Raw genomic sequence first — 23,626 nt, 5'->3', positions numbered from 1 at the left:
ATAATGTCAATACACAGCTAATGGTGTAAACTTAGGTATGCTTACGAAGACCATCTGGCAATCTAATAAGTAATGGTTTCTCTGATGGATGGGTTTTGAATTCAGACCTTATTCTCAATCCTATACAAATAAAATTTGGATTTTGTTGGGCCAAGAGAGGCTTTTCACTACAGATTTCACCATAGCAACTTTCTCTTTTGTTTTGTAGTTCCATTCTGTTTTACTTTAATCAGAGAACTTCAAAGTATAACCAGAATATTTTCACTTAGAGAAAGTGAACATGTTTTCAAAATACTTTTAATTACTATTCATTACAATTTACATTATTATGGTGAATATAATAAGATACAATTATCCATGTTTCAAACATTTCTGCAAAAGGAGTTGCACATACTATTGTTTGGCATAATTATAATTTTTTCTTTAATTCATGTGTAAGGTTTGATTGAGAGTGATTTTCTTCATTATCTTTGAACCTAATAGTATTGCTTTTCTTGATTATTCCAATCATTTCAATAGTCACATTTGAAAAAATAGTCATATTTTGTTTCATAGCAACAGAAGTTGTTAAGTTCTTGCTTTAAAAGTCGCAGTCAATTCAGTTTTTTAAAAATAATTTTTATTGATGGAATGATTTTCCATAGCTGGTCTTCCCTAACAAATTAAATCCCAGGTTTAAAATAAAAATATAAAATACCACCCCAAAAACATCTTACTTCATTTAACAAAATAGACACTGCTTTTATGAAGTATAAGAATCAGTGCTTAAACCAGAAGCACATTTTATACTCTAACAGCAATATGGGATGATGATTAACCATGATGGACTTGTTCACTTCCATCAGTGCAATAATCAGGGACAATCTTAGGAGTTTGGGATGGAGAATAACATCCCAAGAGAAGGTACTGTGGAATTTAAATGAAGACCAAAGCTTATTATCTTCAATTTTTAACAGTTGTTTCAGGTATTTTATAATTTTATTATCTCTTATGTTTTCTTTCTTCCTTTTGGATCTGATTCTTCTCTCACAACACTTTCAATTTTGATCTATACTTATAGTTGCAAATGTAAAGCCTATATGATATTGCTTCTGTTGGGGGGAGGGGGAGGTAATGGAAGGAGGGAGAAAAACTGTAAAAGTCAAAACCTTGCAAAAAAATGATTATAAATCATGTTTAAAGGGGCCTTAAATAAGGAACTTTGAGATAAGCCCTTTTATACAACAGAAAATGCTTTTGAATATAAATAATCATCTAATTTATCTGCTTGGATTTTCTAAAAACAGGTTTTCTTAAAGTTCATAACACATTTAGATTTTGTGAGGTAATTTTATTTTAAAATTCATAGTAAAACTTATTGAGTCCATGATTGTTTTTCCCTATTCTGTTTTTATTCTGCAAAAGAAATTAAATTTTATTTAATCAATTAACCACCAAGTTGAATTCAAACTTACCTGAAATAAAAATTGCTGGATAGATCTACATTTTGAAATATTCGTAGATATCTAAAAAAAATTCAAAACAAAGAACATCATTCTTTCATGTTTTCATCAACCAACATTTACTTAATAAACATATATATATATATATATTTCTGAAAGTGATAATTCATATTTATGTAGTATTTTAATTTTATAACATGCTTTCCCCACAACAACTTGTAAATCAGACAGTACACATTTTATGATGACCTTGACTAAATGAAATTGGATTGAGTTGGTTTTCCACACTTTAGTTTTCAATCAACTGGATTTCATAACATATATTTCATTGCTCTCCTTTGATATATTTTTTGATGTACTTTTCTCTACACTTTTGATGTATCCTTAGTTTTGATGTATACTTCAAAGACTGTTGGAAATATTGCATTGGCTGTTGGTGTGACAAAGTTGAGTGTCTCAGGGATCATTGAATATGATCAGTTACTCTGATGTGCAAAGGAAAGTGCAATCAAAAACAAAAAATGGACTTATAAAGTTACTACCTGTGCAATAACCAAATTAATCTTAAGAAAATAAGCAGATCTTCAGAGAGATCTGGCAACTAGAAGGGTATTCTTCAACAATATACAATAGACTTTTAATAAGGAAAAATATTTGTCATGGGTAACAAAGGCTTGAGTATTGGAGTTTGGAAAAAGGTAATTTTTACTGATGAAATTTGCTTTTTTTCATTCATTTCATTCATATTCAAAAATTGTTGAATTTTTGAGAAGCAGAATTACTCTACAAGGATAACTATTGCCATATAGAAATGAAAGACAGCAACACAACCTTGCACCATGTCACACATCATTAAAGGTTAAGAAATTTAGCCAAGAGATAAACATACAACAATGCCCTAAGAACTTCCCTGATTCAAATCTCATTGAAAAACTAAGTGATACAATCATATGTTGTTTTAGAAAACCTAGGTAATACACTCAATGTTTTATTACACTTCACAGATACTGAATTTTTTTACAAATTAAAGGTTTGGGGAATTCTCTTTTGAGGTAGTTTGCCAGTGCCATTTTTCCAATAGCAGGTACCTCTGAGTCACATTTTTGGTAATTCTATTATTTCAAATTTTTTCAATATTATTATTCCTATTGTAGTGATCTTTGATGTTACTTACTACTGTAATTGTTTTTGGAGTGTCACAAATCATACCCATATAAGACAATGACCTTAACTGATAAATGATGGATGCTGCAAATTTCATTGTGTCTTATTTTAAGAAAGTTCCACAACCACCCTATCCTGGAGCAGCCACCACCCTGGTCAGCAACCATAAACATCAAGGCAAAAATATTATGACTCTCTGAAGACCCAGAGAATGATTAGCATTTTTAGCAATATAGTATTTTTTAATTAAAGTATATACATGGTTGTTTTAGACATAATGCTATTGCGCATTTAATAGGCCACAGTATAGAGTAGACATAACTTTTATATGCACTAATTATGTTAGTTACCAACTACTGTGGTTATCTGGAATTGAAACTGCAATATCTCCAAGATATGCTTATATAATCAAAACTAGACTAGAAAACAAACTGTTCAAAAGATTAAAGAAAAAGCGTCAAAATCTATTGACTTCAATTGCAGATAGTATAAAACAAGTGATTGGAGCAAAAAAAAAGTATACATAGCACATAAAAGAGGGTTTAAATGTAAGATGTTATTTGATATAATATATGTTAATAATAATTAATTCTAGCCCAGTTAATTTGTATATTGCTTTAGGTTACCAACTAATCTGGACACAAAAGCAACTACTAAAGTTTCTTCCCATTTGCCTGATCACTTCAAATAATGGAACTAAAATTATTTTATACAATTAATGTGACAATTAAAATAACAAAGTGAATACTAATAATTCTTTTTAATGATACCAAGTTTTATCTGTCTATTCTTATACTCAAAAATTTATTCCTTGATTAGTTTCAATCAGTTAGTTTAACCTGAGTCGCTGTAAGGCAGACAAGATAAAACAGTACTTTAAAAATACTATATATATATATATATATATATATATATATATATATATATATACACAACCTTAAAAATAAAATTTATCTCCTTAATTTTTAATATCACAAGTAAAAACAGCTAACCACTAGTTGTTACCTAGCTTCATCAGGATGAGTAACTCGTACAGAATCATTTGGTATATAAATCATATTTGTATCTTCTATCTTGTATATTGCATGTCCTCCAATGTCTGCCATCTTCCTCCTTTTTGTTATTAATATGATGTAATAGCCTTCTAAAAATCTGACAAAACCTATTTCAAAATAAGAAAATGCAATGTTTAATTTTTTATGCCTTAAGAATTGGGTATGCAAAAAAGAATACAATACAGCAAAGTATTCACTTCAGCAAGGAGGAGTTATAATCTGATCAATGAAAAAGTATCCACCCCAATGAAATCACAGATTTTTAAAGTTTCAAAGATGAAATTGAAAGAACACATTCTTTAATTTTTGCCAAATACACATGTTTACACATGCTAAAAATGAGAAATTTACTCTAAAAACTATTCTACAGACTGCTATTTGCCATCCTTAAATAAGCTGAATCTTCTCAAAGATGAAAATGAGGAGTTATAAATATTTTTGCTTTATATTCTATTTATAATTGATGATATAATTTTGAACAAGTCACTTAAACAACCAAGTCTTATTCTCCTCCATTTACAGATGATGAAACTACCATATGTACCAATTTATATCACTCATACAAAACTGATAATATTCTTTTAAAATTTTATGATCCAAAGATTTCTCTCTTATCACATTCAACTAAGATCAATGTATACCATGGAAACAATGTAAAAACTAACAGAATGCCTTCTGTGGAGGGGTGGAGGGAGGAAAGCAAAAATGGGGGGAAAATTATAAAACTCAAAATTAATAAAAATCTTTCTAAAGGAAAAAATAGGGACGGCTAGGTGGCATAGTGAATAGAGTACTGGCCCTGGAGTCAGGAGTACCTGAGTTCAAATCCAACCTCAGACACTTACTAATTACCTAGCTGTGTGGCCTTGGGCAAGCTACTTAACCCCATTGTCTCACAAAAAAAAAACCTAAATAAATAAATAAATTGAATTATATGATCCATATAAACAAAATATATATGTAAGTATATATTTTGTTTTTTAAACCTACAAAAATATAAAGTATTATATGTATTTTTCTTAAATCATTCATAATTTTATATTCTGTATTAGCTGTCACAATCCCCCAAGTATAAACACACTTGACAAATATAATGACAAGCAAAAGGAAGATATAAGAAATAGAATATTGTTAAAAACTCATTAATAGCTTATATAAAAAATAAAAGATATATGTTAAGCAAAAGCTGAGTAAAACATCTATCTGGAAGAAATATTTAATTGGGTTTACATGATAAAAATTCCCAAGACAAGTCTCCCTTCTTAATGTTTACTTCTAAATTTCTTTATTTTTTAATTAGACAAGGAATTTTCCCTAAAAAACATCTTATCTACTTGAATCTTAAGCAAAATTCAACTTTATCTTTTTCAGCTCCAATCAAAAGTATCATTTGGATTTTTCCTTTATATTTTTGGAATGATGAAAGGGGAACCACTTGGCAAAGTGGAAAGAGTACTGAGGCCTGGAGTTACAAAGACCTCAGGTTCAAATGTGATCTCTAGAACTTACCAAGTATATGACCCTAGGTAAGTCCCTTAATACTATTTGCCTCAGTCTCCACATGTGTAAAATGATCAGGAGAAGGAAATGGAAAAATCACTCCAGTTATCTTTGTCAAGAAAACCCTAACCAAAATTATTAAACAATAATGACGAAAAATGTCTGAAAAAACAGATTCTTTAGACAGTTGTAAGAATCAGCATTGTAACAATATCTATAATTATTTTTCTTCTCTTTTTATTAAATGAAATATCATTTAGCCCAATGTTAATTTTACAGATGAGGAAATTGAGGCCCAAAAAGGTAAGATAACTTCCCCAGGTTCATAGAGGGAGTAAGTAAAGATCTAAGATTTAAAAACAGGCCTATGACTCTAAATCCAGCGTTCCTTTCACTATACCAAAATACCAGATATAATCATTAATAACGGACTTTAAGAGAGCAAGATACTCAGATTTTTTTAATTAATATTTTCTATTTCCCCCAATTCCACATAAGAACAATTTTTAATATTTGTGTTGCTGGTTATTTTTGTTTTGAGTTCCAATCCTAGATTTCCTCCAGCATCTGCTTCCTTTGTCCTTGCCGAGGTCCTGAGAAAATCATGGAATCAAGTTGAGTGTACCACAGATTTATGTTATCTAATCTCAAATGTGCTCTCATTGCAACAAATGAATCATTTTTCTCTTCCCTAATTGCCTATCTAATTTCCCCATAGAAGCAGTTTGAAATTTTTTCAGTTCTCTTCTAGCTTCTAATACTAAGCACCACGCCCTCCTAGTCTCAATAGAAAACCTTGCCTCATATTTTACTGAGAAAATAGAGGCTATTCACTATTGTTTTCCTCTATTTTCCTTCTCAATATCCAAAGACCCCTTGGAATTACTCCACCCCTCCCCTTGTTCTTTCCTGCCTCATTCTGATGAAGAGGTAGCTAAACTTACTTAAACCCCTGATCCTCTCCTTTCTTCTCCAGCAAGGACAGTTATATGGTGCAGTAGATAACCCTAGCTTTGGAGTCAGGAAGACAGGAGTTAGAATTCAGCCTCAGACACTTGACACTAACTAGTTGTTTGAACTTGGGCAAGTCACTTAACTCTGTCTTGCATCTAGAACCATCTCCAATTGTCCTGATCCATACCTGGTCACTGGACTCATATAATCCTAGAGATTAGGTAATTTAAAGGCTGGTAACTTAAAACAACACCCCCCCCCCCACTCAATTTCAATTCATGTGTATGTCATGGTATCATCACCCTGATGTTGTAGTCTTCTTTGATATCTTCTTCAGCAAACTGTTCCCATCATCAATCATACCCTCCCCCTTCATATATTCAATCCTTCCCTAGCTACTGGCTACTCAGTTGGTTACAAACATTACTTCATCTCTCCTATCTTTATGTAATAAAGGAGCTAATCTGGCCAGATAATCCACCACTCCTCCACTCCATCCTCACTCAGCTGATGTAATCATAAAAACTCAGAGGCAGAAAAGAGAGGGAGTGAGGTATTAAATTAAGGGAAGAAACATGTCTACACTCCATTTTCCATTTTTAAAATGTGAAGTTTTAGAGGTAATTGAGAGATCAGTTGACCATTGACTAAGCAATGAATAACTGTGATTCTGGTGAACTTTCAAAAGCTAAGCCCTGTAGTAAAGAGCCTGTCACCTCTGCCTTCTACCAGAAGGCGGCAAGGAAAGGATTTCTACTTCCTCATCAACTGATCATCAGTCATGGTGTATTATGTCAGAGATTTTTGCCCTACAGGAAAAACTTCACTGAGGAATGAGCAAGGAGCAAAAACTGTTAGGGCAGTTAGCATCTTTAAGAAAATTGATCCCTGGAAGCAGAGGGAAAATTCAAATATGTGATCCAGAGAAAATCATCCCTGGCCATTCGAATCAAATTTCAGAGGGGATTCAGTCCAAGAGGCATAGTTGAGTCAGCCCACTGAGTGGAGATACACATGTATCTGTGGGAGATTGCACCTCAGGATTACAGTGGACATGTTGTATTGCTACAATTCTTAATGTGCTATCTTAGTAAATGCTTTTGCTTTGAGTTAGTTGTGTCTACTGGTTTACTGAATACCAAAGGGAAGTGCCCTGGAAGAAGCTTCTGAGCTATAATGTTAGGAGTGTAGACTCATAGGGTATCTTGAACCTGGGGATAACAGTCACCCTTAGGGGGATATTGAGTTGGAGAGGTAGCCCACAGAGAGTGCTACACTTACTCCCTTGATCCTGTCACCTACTCAAAATATTGCCCTTATATTTCTTCTCCCTTTCTCAGCCAATCTCCAAGAAAAAGTTGACTATAATTTTTATCTCACTTTTCAATCATTTACAATCTGGCTTTTGATCTCATCGTTTAACTGAAATTTCTATATCCAAAATTACAATTATCTCTTACTATACAAGATATAATGTATATTAACCTCTTCTAAATCTTTGCCCTTCTGAATACTCTTCCCTCTTTGCAATTTTGTGAAGGGTTCCCTTGATGTTTCTCCTATCTGTCTGCTCTATCCATAATCCCCTTTGTTGGACGGACCTATGGCCCACCCTATAAAAATGGGTATCTCCCAATATTCTGTCCTAGGTTCTCTTTTCTTCTCTCTGTGCTGTCAACCATTCACAGTATCTCAGTTATCATCCACTTGCATTACCTAATTGACATTTCTTACCTGATCTCAATCTCAACACATCCAAAATACAAATCACGTATTTGACCTCCAAACCAAACTCACTTTGGAACTTTCTATTTAAAACACAGGCACTAACTTCTTTCTAGGGACATACTTTGAATTCATCCTAGTCTCTTTACTTTCCCTGAACCCACTTGCCAGGTTTTGTTGATTCTACCTCTATGTCTCTCATAACTTTTCACTTCTCTTCACTCATTTAGTTATTGGACTAGGCCAAGTCCTAATCATTCTTACCTCAACAACTGCAATAGCTTCTTAATTAGTCTCCCTGTCTCAAGTCTCTCCCTTCTCCAATCCAACCTCCACACAACTATCAAAATGATACTCCTATAGCACAGATGAGACATATTACCACTCCACTGTTCAAAAAGTTTCATGGTTCCCTTTTGTTTCTAGGATTCAAGTAAAAACTATTCTGACATATAAGCCTTGTCCTGGTTCACAACCCTGGCTTCCAGACTTATTACACAAAACTTCCCCTTATAAACTTTTCAATCAAGCCAAACTTACCTACTTGCTGTCCCTCACTCACAACATCCCATTTGTCACATCTGTGCTTTTGCATGGACTGTCTACCTCTGGAACCCATAGCTAGAATTTACTCCTTCCTCTCTTGTCCTCCTGGAAACTCCGGTTTCCTCCAAAGTTCGGTTAAAGCACCACAATTAGCATGAGACCTTCCCTGATTCTCCTGTAAAATTACAAGTATTTAGGCTTAAATAAATACAATAATAGATACTTATTATTATTATGCCTAATAGAAAATAAGACTGTTAAGAATAAGAGGTATTTCCTCTTTTGTCTTTGTATTCTCAGCAACAAGCACTGTGCCTCATTTACAAAGGGTCCTCAATAAATAATCACTGACTTACTCTATGTTCTAGAATGATTTCTGGTAGTAACAGTAATTGTGATTTCAAAGGAAATAGTTATCACAAAACTCAACCACACTTAAGAAAGTCATAGACGTACTCTTAATCTTCACCCAAAGCTGAACAAAACTTATAATTATTTATAAAATGAGGCAACTCATTTAACCAGGTAATAGACATGAAATTGGGAAGGGTGAGAAATGAGAAGTGAAAACTGAAAGAGAACATAGAAGAATCATAATATGCAAACTGGAAAAAAAGCACAACAATCTGGAACTATTTAGTAAAGGGACAAACAGCTTATAAATCTCAATAGTCTTTGAAGGCATTATTATTATACCAGAGTACAAAAACAGATGCTCTTCAATGGGTGACATTCCTTCTCTCATATCCCACCCAAAAAGCACCAGCTCAGCAGTAGGAACAAGCATATTATTTTGCTCCTTCCTATTTCCAGTTTGTCCCTTTACCATCCTTATTCATCAATATCACTTTTTTTAAGGTTCAATCCAATCATGTTTACCTTAAAATCCAGATCCTGGTGACAATCATCTATTATTCTTCCTCCATTCTTAAGAAGGTGAATACCTATCATGAAGCTTTTCTCTCCATTCCAAGAGATTAAATTATTTCTGCATCTTTTTTAATTAAATTTATTTACAATTAATTGATTTTTGTCCTATAACTTTCTAAACCATGGTTCCTGGTCTCTAAATTTAGTTCAGAAATTCAGTTCATTGTTCTGTTCTTGCCTCAAGGAAATCTATTAAGCTTGGGAAATGCAGAGAGATACCATGAAGTTTAGTTTAGTATCTTTACACCACTAAGCTATCCTTTAAGGATATCTCTAGTTTGTAACCCAAAGAAGTCTGGTCCACTATCTCTAACCTTGCAAGTGAACTTTTCTTAGTTACAGGAGGGAAGGGTGTTGTTGCTAGTCCCTCATTCTCGATGTTCAACCAATCACATTGCCCTCAAAATTATGAAGCTACACTCTTTAACCAACTGTATGATTTCCTCGCCTTCCCTTTTATGTTCTATATTCAATACTTATAAAAAGAAACTATGTCTCTGTCTAGGGGGTCTTTGGTTTCACTGAGGCATCCATTGACCTAACTTTATTAACAAATTCACACCCTGCGAATAAACAATTATGTACTATATTACTGAGAGAAATCGTGACTTACCTTTGTTGGAATTTGTCTCACCACAATTCCTAACCTTGCCTCCTAGAGCTGGGGATTTCAATATATAGATATAAAATATATTGAGATGCCCTCACACACTCTGGATTCCTAGTTCATCAGCTTCTTAAACTTCTATGACCTAAACTATCCCCTTAATCTGACCACTAATTATAACTCCATGATCCAGAATGCTGAAACTCCAATCTGAAAAACACTCTAACCTTCAACTTTGGAGACTAGTTGGTCCAATGTGCCCTTATTTTATAGATGAAAAAATGGAGACCAAAGAGGTTAAATATGTTGGCAGAGATGGAATTTTAAATGAAATTAAAGAAATAGAAAAGAAGAAAAGAGAAAAAAAGAGACAGGATTACAATTAACATAGATTATAAATTTAAAGCAGGAAGGGATCCCTTAAGGCAATCTGGTACAATTCCCACATTTTATACATGAAGAAACTGAAGTTCAGACCCTTGGATTCTTTGCATGGTTCAGGGCTATCTCAAAAAGAAAAGAAGGAAGTGGAGGGGGAAAGGGGATGGGAAAAAAAGGAAAGAAAAGGGACAAAAATAATAAAAGAGAAAAGGAGAGAAAGATTCATACTAGATTACAGATTCAGAACCAGAAGGGATTTTAGGGGTCATCTGGTCAAACAAACCCTGCCTCATCTGTCTCTGGGAACAGAAAGAGATCAACAAAGGAATAAGTTTCCCCTTTTGTTTATCTACTGAGTTCCAGCTCAGCCTCCAATCAGGGAACTTTTAGTCATAACACAGCACAAATCCCTCAGTCATATATGCAACTAAGCATGTTCCAAGAAATAGGTCCTAGAGATCAATCCCTATGTTACATATTATTAAAGATAATAATAATATAATAATAAATTCTAGCATTTTTATAGGTTTCACTTTCAAAGTACTTTTTTTGATCCTCACCACAGTCCTGTAAGATAGTTGCTTAATTACAGGTATTATATCCATTTTCCAGATGAGAAAACTGAGGCTCAGAGAGCTTAAATGATTGGTCCATAGGCAGAATTCAAACCCAGGTCCTTTAGACCAAGGTCCAATACACTTTCCACCACACTGCCTCAATTATTGTTTGAATATTAGTTCTGTTTTCCCAACTAGACTGTAAGCTTAAGGAAAGAGAACATATTTATTTTAGTACTCTGTATCCTTCAAAGTACTTAGCACAATGCTGAGCATTGAAATGGCTTAATAAATATTTTTAATTGACTAATTAGCAGTAAAAAGTAGTAACTATTCAAAGCCACAGATCAATATGTTTCCATTTAAAGAAAAAGGCATTTTAAGGAAGAAGTACATTCCTTACCTACAACACCAAAAGCTGACACAGCTCGAAATAACCCAGAAGAGCCTTTCTGTCCCATCTTTGTCCTGTTTCCTAGATCCAAGCGGCCCAGAAGCTCCCTTACCTCTTGTTGAGTATATATATGCTAAAAATAAGCAAAATTTGAATTGGTGACTTTTTCAGGCTGTCTGATCATATATGCAGAAAAAATAATTATTATTTAAGCAAGTTTCTTATGCAATAGCTAAAATAAAAAGCTTCATCACACTCAATTGCAATTTTTTTCATTATCAAAATATTATACAAAATATTTATACACAGTTTGCTACTAAACTAATAAATATTCCTAAGGTGAGCACTTGCATATAAGCAACATATTTAATTTCTACATTAACATGGCAAAAATCATGATTAAATTTGGCATAATTACTGTTATAGAGTTTAGTATAATTAGCACAAATTCTGAAATTAATCTCACATTTTCAAATTTATAAGGGTCATACCTTATCATCATTGATAACCAAATCTTTTGGTTCAGTTCGATCAATTTTCAAGACTCGGTACTTGGTTTCTGCATGATTACTCCCAACAAGGAAATATCTCTGTTAAAAAATATGTCAACAATTCAAAAAAGTCACTTGTTAGCCAGGTTTTATTACATGGTTCTTTATGCATATCTTAAAATTATAAATATTTACTAGATTTTTAAAATAAATAAATAATCATAGTTTTTTGAAGGCTGGTCTTATTTAAAAATTGGAAGGCAAAGTGAGCTAAAATGGTTAGTTCTAAAACTGTATATTCTTTGTGAGTTCCTAAAATTTTCTAAAATTCTAAATTTTTAGAGTCTATTTCAAATAATGTATTCAGTTTTAGTTAAGTCAATGAGCTGACTGAACTGGTCACTTTCCATGAAGTAAAGTTCTTTTTTTCTTCATTGGTGAAATACCACTAAAAATTACAGTAATTTTCTTATGTAAACATTGTAGATGAGAATAAATTAAAATTAAAAAAACTAATAGAAAAAAATGGTAAAAAATTTTCTATGAAAATATTTCATAGGGATTTAAGCAAATAAAATATATCAAGAACTAATTCTTTAAACTCTAAGAAATGAAGAGTATCATTAGCAAGAAAGTAAGGTATTGTGATATACTTAATCAGTAGCTGAAATGGAATTAGAAATCTATCTCTCCTTACTGCTCAATTCAGACTTTTTTCTACTTTACCATACACAGATTCAGAACTAAAGGAATTCAGAAGGAATCTCTAATCTCCTAGGAAGACAAAAGGTAGTTTCTTGTATTTCCCAGTATCTCAGCTAGCAGAAAAGCAAGCAAAGTAACATTACTTGCAAAGGCCCTGTAGCCAAAATGAGGTTTAAAGAGATAAGGATATAAGAGATTCAATAAATCAAGCAACAAACATGTCTACTACATGCCTGACTCTGTGCTAGGCCCTGAAGAATCAGACAAAAATGAAATAGTCTTTACCTTCAAGGAACTCAGTTAGAGTCTATTGGAGAAGGGGTAAGGGGATAACATACACAAAAAAATTATATGGAAAATAGAGGGATGGGGAGGGAAAAGGAAGCAAGCATTTATTGAACATCTACTCTATACAGGTATTTTGCTTTTCAAATACCATTTGATCAGAATACCAATTCTATGAGTTAAGTGCTACTTTAATCCCTATTTTATAGATGAGGAAACTGAGGCAGAGAGAAGTGAAGTGACTTGCCCAAAGTCACACAGGTCTCAGATCTGAAACCTGGAAAAGGGATCTTCCAACTTCAGGCCCACAGTTCTATCCACTGCATCATCCATCTAGTTGTCCAAGTGAGGCAATTATCAGAAGTATAGCCAACTTTGAAACAAAGGAGAATATTTAGGAGGTAAGAAATACACAGTTAGCAATCTTAACCACAAATGTAAATAGGATTATTATTCCATAAAATGGAAGCATATAGCATAATGGATTAGAAAGTAGAATCCAACATGTTCTCTATAAAAAACCACACTCAAAAACAGAAAGACACACAGAGTTAAAATAAGGAGATGGAGTAGAATCTATTATGTTTCAGCTTAACTAAAAAAGGCAGAGGCTAGCAATCTCAGACAAAGCAAAAGCAAAAATAGACCTAAGAGAAATAATCAGGAAAATTACATTTTGTTAAAATATACTATAGACAATGAAATAGCATCATTGCTAAGTATATATTTACCAAATGGTAGACCATCTAAATTCTTGAAAGAAAAGTTCAATTGATTACCAGAGGAAATAGACAGTAAAATCTTTCTTAGGATGGGAGGAAATATTTATTTCCCCCCAACACACACCTAGATGAAATCTAGATAAAAACATAAAAGAAACAAGAAAGAAGATAAGGAGATAATTCAAATTTTTAGAAAAGTTATATATGATAGAGCTCTGGAAAAATAATGAATGGGAATAGAAAAAAAGTATATTTTTTTTGAGCCATAAATGTCACCTTCCCAAAAGGTTTGTATTCAGGGAAAAAAAACAACCCCCAACCAAATGCAGAAAAGAAAAAATATTGAATTCATTCTTTTTGGACCACAATGCACTAAAAATCACATTCAGTAAAGGATCTTTGAAGATTGCTAGAGACATTTCAGTCTTCCCAATAGAAGGGCTAAGAAGGAATAGGAAAAACGACAAGCCAAGCACATTCTCCAGTTGTATGGAGAATGACTAAGACACTGGTAAGTAATTGCCACCAGAATAAGGATTAGGTGATGTCCCAAATATTGTAATGGTTTTCCTTTTAAATTATGTTATATTATATTTCCTTTCATATTTCATATACCATTTTATATTAAAAATCAGTACAATTTAATTTTTGGATAATGGACCTGGAGACAGAGAATCAGAGTTCAAATCCTATCTCTCCACTGATACCTCTGTGACCATGGACAAATCCCTTATCCTTTGAGTCTCACTTTATTCAAAGAATGAATAAAAGAATTAAGAAGTTAGCTAATTAATTAGTAAAAAAAATTACTGATTAAAAATTTAGCATTGTCAGGCAAAATGTGATAACAATATCCTTTAGTATCTGACCCTAAATGTAGTTATGTGGTTCTAATTGGATAAGCATGTAAAAATATATAAATACCATCTATTAATAGTAGTCATCAGCATGTTAGTAAAAATGAGAAAAGTAAAATATCACAGGTTAAACAATAGACTAAAACTGTTCATGTTATGCTAAGCTTTAAGACTGTCAACTCAATTTATATAACTATTTAATGAGAATCTCAATTCCTGACTTCAAAGGATTAATATAAATTACCTGAAGAGAAAAATTTTGAATGCCTAAGTGAATCCCTACCAAAACAAAATCCAAATTAAATAGACATATATAAAGTAATAGGAATAAAAAAAATGGTCATCAATATAGTATCTTCAGGATGGAGTCGGGGTTTCCATGGTTACAATACAAAAAAATCTGAGAGAAAGAAATTTAGGTTAAAGGAAAAATTGTGAGCAATGAGAGGGGAGGACAGAACAGAATGGAGACTGAAAAAAAGAATTGCAGAGATGAATGGCAAATATAGAGTGGAGAATGGTGGCGAGGGAATGGAGTTATTGTCTAAGAAGATGGCAACTCTAGATCATAGGGAATTGGAGGAGGGAAAGGAGGAAGAAATGGGAGTCTGCTAGACATAGTTACAGGTAAGCTGGGGCTCTCACCCTTAATGATCTTATTATGGTTGTTATTTGGAGCTACTCTCCCACAAACAACATAGTAGAAGGGATTGAACCAGTAGAGAAACTGCTTCAGTAAATTACTGATAATCAGATCTCCTGGAGGACTAACTGAACTCAGTCTCACAGCCACTTTCTGTGCCTCATCTCAAATGGATAGAAAATAGCCCACGCAAAGCACAAGCATTTAACTCTGATTAGGCTTAGCTTCCAACATTTTTGGAAGTATCATTTGTAACTTGCAAAGATTTTCTATAACATTTTTGGAAGTATCTTTTGTAACTTATAAATATCTCCCCCTTCAATAAATCATCAAAGAGCATGTGTTTTTATTTAAATGTCCCTTGAATGAAAATAAAGAAATAAAAAAGGGGTCAAATCAGTTTACTCATCTCATTCTGTGACAAAAATACTAACAAGCAACAATAATTGAATTTCTTCAAATGCTTAAGACAATTAGCATTATATTCAAAATATGGGGTAGTCTTGATATAAGTCAATCCTTTTCATAAGAATTGTCCTATGGAAAACAGAAGAGTATTCTATTCATTAATAGGGTACTCAATATATTCAAGCTAACAAAAAAATATAAGAAAATTATGTCTGTATTCTGGTCCCTTGAAAAATGAATAGTTAAGTAGGTAAAGAGAAAAGAGGAATGGAATCATTTAACAATGAAAATGTGAATCAAATTCACATGGTCATTATTTTTCAGTGAAATAACTAATATAATTGCAGACTTTACAAAAATCACATATCTTGATTATCAAGCATTTTTAAGTTGTTACCTTAGAATAAGGACAGATATAGTCTAAATAGTGATTATGGTACCATAATTAAAAGTGTATTTCTAAGACATCTCCAATCGTTTTTCCTATTATTTACACTGCAAAATGCAGTAGCAGAAATGGAGTAAAATCATTTGAGCATCTCAACTCATTCAAAACTACATAGAAATCAATGTAGCTCTAATCCTTTAGTAAGTCTTAAAGTTCATAAAAACTACTCAGAGCAAACATATATATGGATATATTACATATATGCAGTTATACATATGCATACATAAAATTACATATTACATAAAAGCATCTACTATGTGCAGAGCAGTGAGACAACTAGCTTAACAATGATTTTTTTATTCATTCTTTCATAAAGTCTGTGGGAAAAATATTTAAGATAGGGTCCCTGCCCTGGATGTAAACTTGCCTAAAAGACTATATTAAAAGATAAGCATTCGAATGGTAGTGCCAGAAAAAGCAATAAGGATACTCTTAAGATCTCTCTCAAGAACTTTGGAATTGGGGCAGTGGATAGCACATCAGTCCAGGAGTCAAGAAAACCTAAGTTCAAATTTGGCCTCAGACACTTAATAATTGCTTAGTTGTTGACCTTGGGCAAGCCACTTAATCCCACTACCTTGCAAAAATCCAAAAAAAAAACTTTGGAATTGACTGCATGACATGGGAGATGTTGGCACAGGACCATCCACTGTGGTGTGCCCTCATCAGAGACAGTGCTGTGCTCTATGAGCAAAGCAGAATTGATGTAGTTTTTTTTAAAGTAACATGCACTAATTTAGAGAATTCAACCCAAATGTTCACATGGACTATTTGTGTCCAACCTGTGGTAAAGCATTTAAAGCTCGTATTGGGCTGATCAGCCACAGTAGGACACACTGTTACTTGATTCTAAAATAGTGATGTCATTTTGATCCTCTTCAAGAACAAAGGACAACAACCAACCTACTATATAAATTATATTACACATGTAACACAATCTACGTTACTAGAAGAAACTATGGAGACTGTGTTTATGTGTGAAGAGGAAAAAGAAAACGGGAAACAACAAAAACAGCTACACAGTGATTAAAAGTTGCTCTTCAATATTCCTTGCCCTTTCCTTTCAGTTTTGGTATACAGATTAATAACTAAACACATGTATGTATAAACACTCTAAAATTTGTTAAATATAAAATGTTTTCCTAATAGCAACCTTAATAGGTAAATAATAGAATTATATTCTCCCCATTTATATATGTAAAACTGCAGTACAGAGCAATTAGAGGTTTACCCAAGACCATAATACTACTGTCAGAGCTGGTCACTCCAAGAATAATATATAAGCCCTCCACTGCACCATGAAAAGGACATGGGAGCTTTGGCATCTCTAGATCACTACCATCATCACCTCATGGAGATAAGATATTAGTTCTCTGTGGACCCAAAGAAATGATTATGTTCGTGGCGGCTAGGTGGCATAGTGGATAAAGCACTGGCCTTGGAGTCAGGAATACCTGGGTTCAAATCCGGTCTCAGACACTTAATAATTACCTAGCCGTGTGGCCTTGGGCAAGCACTTAACCCCATTTGCCTTGCAAAAACCTTAAAAAAAAAGAAAAAAAAAGAAATGATTATGTTCTTATCCCTGACCCTGAAAGTTTACTGAGAGTTATAATATTCCATCAGCCAATATTCCCTCCAATCTTTTGTAAACAGAAAACAAAAAAATTCATCTCTTTAGAGCCTCAGTTAGAAGTGCATCTAATGTGCTTCTTACCTGAACAAAATTCACTTCTACAAAATACTCCCAAAATTATCCTGTGGTCTGTGGCAGGAACTCTCCAATGAGAAGGACCCCCTGACACATCTGGGCATACTACCCAAGAACAGCTGGAATTATTAACAACTGTTTACTTATATCCAGACTCTATTTGCTACTTTGAAAGATCCATCCATTGCTCAATTCTGATCCTGACATCAAGCAATAGTAAAATATAATTTATCTTCAGATAGTACCTTATAGTAAAAGGGATACTGATGCTTATAGAAGCCAAAAAAAGCAAGGTATCATTTTGACACAAGACCAAACTTATTGTTCTTCCTATAAAATTCATTGGTAATTACCTCCTGATTTAGAAATATTTCTAAAGTGTCAAAATTCTACTCTTGTGTTGTCTCTGTCTATTTGCATTGATACTTTATACTATACTCTGAAATTTCTATTGACTTTGCAAATTGACTTTGCTCCTGAGGTCTTGACTTGTTATCACTGATTAATTTTAATGGAAAATATATAATCACATTATGATAAATTAGATGCTCATAAGTACATGGGAAATGATGCTTTGTGAAACAAATGCAACATTTGATTCCTATTACTAGGATATCACCAGTTTGAATCCCCATCAGCATTTTGTTTACTTTAGTGAATAACCAATTTCTTAAATCTTACTAGTGTTTTTTTTATAATTACATGTAAATATCATTTTCGAAGTTCATTTTTTGTAAAATTTTAAGTTTCAAATTTTTCTCTCTTCCTCCTTTTCCCTTCCTCATCCCCAAGACAGCAGCCAATCTGATATAGGTCATATGTGCACAATTATGTTAAATACGTTTTCATATTAGTCATGGAACAAACATCACATAAGGAATTGCCCCTTTAATATGAGAACATTTCTTTTTGCTTAAAGGACCATAAAGAAGAGAAAATAAATCAACTTGTAAGAATGTAAGGTAATTTTAATAGGTAAAAACTTTGATGGCTGAGTTAAAAAAATAAGTCACTTAATCCTGTTTACCTCAGTTTTCTCACCTGTAAAATGAACTGGAAAAGGAAAAGGCAAATCACTCTAGTATCTTTGTCTAGAAAATCCCAACTGAAGTCACAAAGAGTTGTATATGACTGAATAATAACAACAAAAATATCTATAGATGGAGAGAAATGAACCTTTTAGAAATACCTTTTGTTCTTTGTTTCCCATTCTGTTTTGAGGGGGAAAACAAAGTAAGGAGAAATACAGGCTTTGTAGGGGATCTACTGGTAGATCAGCTGAGTGACAGCTGATTGTATGATGCAGCACCCTGGTGAGTGAAGTCTTGATGTGCTCTGCAGCTTTCTGGCTAAAATGAACTATTAGTCAGATTGAAACAAGCATATTTCCCCTCTTCTTGTTTCAAATTGATGGTTATAAACAGGTAATAAAAAGTAAAATGATTCAGTACAGTGATACATGTGACACTTGAAATTTTCTTTAGTTATAACTGTATCACTGAGATTTGTTGTATGCATTGAACAGCTATATGAATCTATGGTAACTCCACATGCACTCTCTAACACAACTACCCAGTTCTCCTGGTCTAGTGTGAAAGCAGCCATGGGCAATATGTAAACAGTGAATATGGCTTTGTTCCAACAGAACTTTAAAAATATAAAAAAAAAATCTTACGATTGTGGGTTTTACAAAAATGAGCAGTGAACCAAATTTGGTCCACTGGCCATAGTTTGTTAATAACCCCTGTTCTAGATTCAGAATTTAATAATATCTTTCATGTGTTTTCTGTGGAAGTAGAAAAGATGGGGAGAGATTAAGTGACTTGCCTAGAATTCCACAGCTAGTAAGTGTCTGGTAGTTAAATTTGAATTCAAGTGCTCTATCTACTGTACCACCTAGCTGTCCACCTGGAGATGGTAACAGAGAACAATACAGTTGTCTTCCTATCTTCAAATAAGCATCATACTTTATCCAACCAATCAGGAACTAGATGCAGAAATCTTAGCAGCTGATTCTATTTTGGCTGGCTTTGTCCACATCTGCTGAGCTCTTCTCTCTCATGGCTCAAAGCATGCCCTCCTGTAACAAAGTGAATTAAGTTTTCCTTATGATGTTAAAACTCACAAACTTCTCTTTTTATGACTTATAAAATCAATGATTCTAATTCAATCATCCTATGGTCTCCAAACAGCTATATAGGATTTTATGAATTTTAATCTCTAAGCCTTAAAAACAGTTTACATGCAAATGAAATGAAAATCCACAATTCCCTAATAAAGCCTGGGCCATTTCTCAGTCCTCTTAACATTATGTATCTCTGAAAACTGTTTCATCACACGTGCATTTTATAAGTTTTTAGTATGTACAAGTTTCTTTACTGCATCCTTCAGCCACTAAACTGTTCATGTATAAAAGGAGCATGATGTTACTTCCTTTACTAGGTAATTTAATCCCTTTTTTCAGTCTCTTTTCAATTTGCTCATATCTTAACAGAAAACTTAATTCCTTTACACATCAATTTTATCAAATTTTATCCAACAAGTTATTTTTCTGACTCAGCCAAATTGTTTACCTATTAAAATTACCTTACATTCTTACATGTCAATCTATTTTGTGGTCCTTTAAGCAACCAAAATGTTCTTATATTAGAGGGACAGTTCCTTATATAAATATTTGAGTTCCATGACTAATATGAAAATGCATTTAACATAATTGTACACATATGACCTATTTACTATCTCGGGGATGAGAAAGGAAAAAGGAGGAAGAGAGAAAAATTTGGAACTTAAAATTTTTACAAAAAAATGAACATTGAAAACTATCTTTACATGTAATTATAAAAAAATACTAGTAAGATTTTTAAAATTAGTTATTCACTCAGGTGAACAAAATGCTGAAGGGGATTCAAATTGGTGACATATTAATGGAAGCCAGATGTTGCATTTATTTCACAAAACATCATTTCCTATGTACTTATGAGCATCCAATTTATCATAACATGATAATATAGTTTCCATTAAAATCAATCAGTGATAACAGTTCAAGACCTCAGAGTCAAGTCAACACAGAAATTTCAGAGTATAGTATAAAGTATCGATGCAAATATACAGAGATGATCTTGACAGTATCTATGAAACAGAAACTATTGCCTACAGTTATATATTTTCAGATTAGTCAAAGCCTTCTTGTTCATTAACTTAAAAACAACAGATTTCCTTCACTTAATCCCAAACTAGCAATAATGATAACTAAGAAACCTAAGGATTAATGTAGAAGTGTCCAGGATCATTTAACAAGGATCTAAATGCAGGATCAAGAGAAAATGAGGTCAGTCTAGCATTTCAGCTTGTTAGTTTAAGAAAGAACATGAATTAGGAAACCTTTGGAGTATCCTGGAAAGAGCAGTGAACTTTTTTATTTAGGAAGGCCTAGGTTAAAATCCTGCCTCAAGCAAACACTTCCTGTATGACCCCAGATAAGTCACTTAAAATGTGTTATCTGAACTAGTTGACCTCTGAGGTCCCTTTCAGCCCTAAATCTTGAGTTTGAAGCCTAATTTGAGATCTAGTGCTAGAACAGACCTTAGAGGCCATCTAATCCAAGCCTTTCCTTTCACAAGTAAGGAAACAGAAAGGCCTAGGGAAATTAAGTGACTTTCCTAAGATTCCTCAGCTAGTAAGCACCAAAACAGAAATTTAAACCCAGCTCCTATGGCTCTAAAACTACTGCTCTTGCCATTGTAACCTATTTCCGGTAATAGAGGAAAAAAACTGAACCTCATTTTCTTTCTTTTTTTTTAAGGTTTTTGCAAGGCAAATGGGGTTAAGTGGCTTGCCCAAAGCCACACAGCTAGGTAATTATTAAGTGTCTGAGACCGGATTTGAACCCAGGTATTCCTGACTCCAGGGTTGGTGCTTTATCCACTACATCACCTAGCTGCCCCTCTCATTTTCTTTATTCACAAAGTGGAGGAGATAGTATTTGCACTACCTATCTCATAGAGTTGTTGTAAACAAAACACTTTGTAAACCTAAAAGTGCTTTATAAACATATGCTATTATTTTTTAAAAACTATTAATTATATTTAATTTACTTGGATAGTTTAGATAAAAATAAAGCCATATATGTTCTACGTGAGCTTAAAAGAATTCCAAGCATTTTTCAAATACTGGAAGGATTTCTGGTCCCTATGATAACATTTCAGGAGCCAGGTGAAATCTTATAATGAAAACTTAATTTATCCATCAGGCATTATTCTAAATGATCTAGTAGAAAGAACCCTGGATATGGAGTTATAGACCCTGGGTTCAAGTATCAGTTCTGCCACTTACATTATGACCTTGGAAAAAAATCATTTCAGCTCTCTGTGCCTCAGTTTCCTTCTCTGACATTAAAGTGTTAGACTAATTGATTTATATGGACCTTCCAACTTTAAAACAAAGTAAGTAATATGCAACTTGCTGAAGTAAAATATTGTCTCCTCTGGTTTTATTTCCCAGAACTCCAAATTCCTGTCCTTGCTAAACAAAAAAATTCTCTGTTGATTAGAGTAAATAAACCAACACTGAAGTTGTTAAAAAGACATTCCCTAAGGCTCTTATAGAGAAAGGAAAGAAAAACATATGAGAGCTGTAACTCTAACAGTGACTGAATTAGGAAACAGCAAATTTTCTAAATGACAGAAAATAGTGGTGTTAGATCTCAAAGGGGAAATAACCTATTATGTCCAGTATCTACTCTCTTCCATTTGGAGAGAAAAAAAGACTTACAAGAATAATAGGTTTTAGGATAGATGACAGTAAAATTTCATGTTATAACCACTTTAAAAATAACAGCAGCACAAATTAACATTAGGCATCTGCTCCTCTACAACTCCAAATGGCAGTGGATTAACTGAAATTTTCTATTGGCCTTTAGAAGACACTTTGGGGAACTAAACCTACTCTTTCCACAACTAGACACAAATTCTAGGAATGAGAGATCCCACCTAATTTCTTAAGAAAATCTGAGGAGGAAGGCTTCAAGAAATAGATATAAATTCACATATCTATAAATTTTATTCCACAAAGCTTTTTTCTTTCATGTTCTTTCAATACTATATATTCAGCATAGATGATAGCGACCTCATGTGGACTTAGCCAACTCATGCCACAAGGGAAGAAAGTGTGAACATCGAAGATAAATATCTTTACTGCCCTCTGGTGTCCAAGAAACTTCATACTTGGCACTTTTTTTCATAAAAACACAATTTCCTTTGAATTGTTTTATCCATTCTTTTGTGAGAACTATATAACTAATTTTTCACATATAATTATATTCAGAGGGATCTCAGAATCTCTGGGTTTAAAACTGCCTTGAATTGGCTTTTCCTCTTTGGCTTTCTCCCTCTTCCACCCCCTTAAAATTTCTAATAATTTTTCTGTAAGAGCTGTTTTTGATGTCAAATAAGTAATGTATATCTTATATTTTTATATATTTCATATTAAACAGTGAAAAACCAAACTAAATAACTGTGGATTGAAATAATATGATTAGCTCGATTAATGTACCAAGATAACAAATACTTGGCATGGGGACCAAGAGTTGACCTCTGACAAATTGCAAGGAGAAAAAGCAGTGTTAGTTCTGGAAGTCTTCATTTTTGACTAATAATTACCATCAATTCAGTGAAAAGTTCTCATTTGAGGTACAAACCTTGTGGACAAAACTTCTTTAATTTACCATTCACTTTACCATTTTCTACTACAGTTACTTATGTCTCTTTCCCTCCTTTTCATGTGTCCTACTTTTTGTGCCTCTTATCATTTTGCCTAATCTGTTTTTGGTGTTTTTTTAATTTTTTTTTTTAATTTAAGGCACTGGGGTTAAATGAGCTTCCCAAGATCACACAGCTAGGCAATTATTAAGTGTCTGAGGTCGTATTTGAACTCAGGTCCTCCTGACTCCAGGGCTAGTGTTCTCTCCACTGCACCACCTAGCTGCCCATAATCTGTTTTTTAAGATGTTATTCTCTTCAGCATTTTTCCTCTTTAACCAAGCTGTTGACTTGTTTTTCATCATTTTCTTACATCACTCTCAATTCTCTTCCCAATTTTTCTTC

At 33.2% G+C, this 23,626-nt stretch overlaps 1 protein-coding gene across 4 annotated transcripts in view; it reads right to left on the bottom strand.

Moving 5' to 3' along the window:
* FIG4 (FIG4 phosphoinositide 5-phosphatase) overlaps positions 1-23,626 on the bottom strand; it is a 147,499-nt gene that overhangs the window by 112,446 nt on the left and 11,427 nt on the right. For 2 of the 4 annotated variants that reach the window (XM_074187331.1, XM_074187334.1), the window contains exons 2-5: positions 11,747-11,845; positions 11,265-11,388; positions 3,612-3,768; positions 1,455-1,505 (exon numbers count right to left, since the gene is read on the bottom strand). In XM_074187331.1, coding sequence (XP_074043432.1) covers positions 1,455-1,505; positions 3,612-3,768; positions 11,265-11,388; positions 11,747-11,845 — 431 coding nt within the window. Of the gene's footprint in view, positions 1-1,454; positions 1,506-3,611; positions 3,769-8,380; positions 8,562-11,264; positions 11,389-11,746; positions 11,846-12,983; positions 23,622-23,626 lie in introns of those variants that run through there. The other 2 variants (XM_074187333.1, XM_074187332.1) reach the window with 2 other exon arrangements.

The sequence above is a fragment of the Macrotis lagotis genome, chromosome 5 (genome assembly GCF_037893015.1).
Source record: "Macrotis lagotis isolate mMagLag1 chromosome 5, bilby.v1.9.chrom.fasta, whole genome shotgun sequence".
NCBI lineage: Eukaryota > Metazoa > Chordata > Mammalia > Peramelemorphia > Peramelidae > Macrotis > Macrotis lagotis.
The sequence above is the reverse complement of the archived record's forward strand: the minus strand, read 5'-3'. Positions and strand labels throughout refer to the sequence as shown.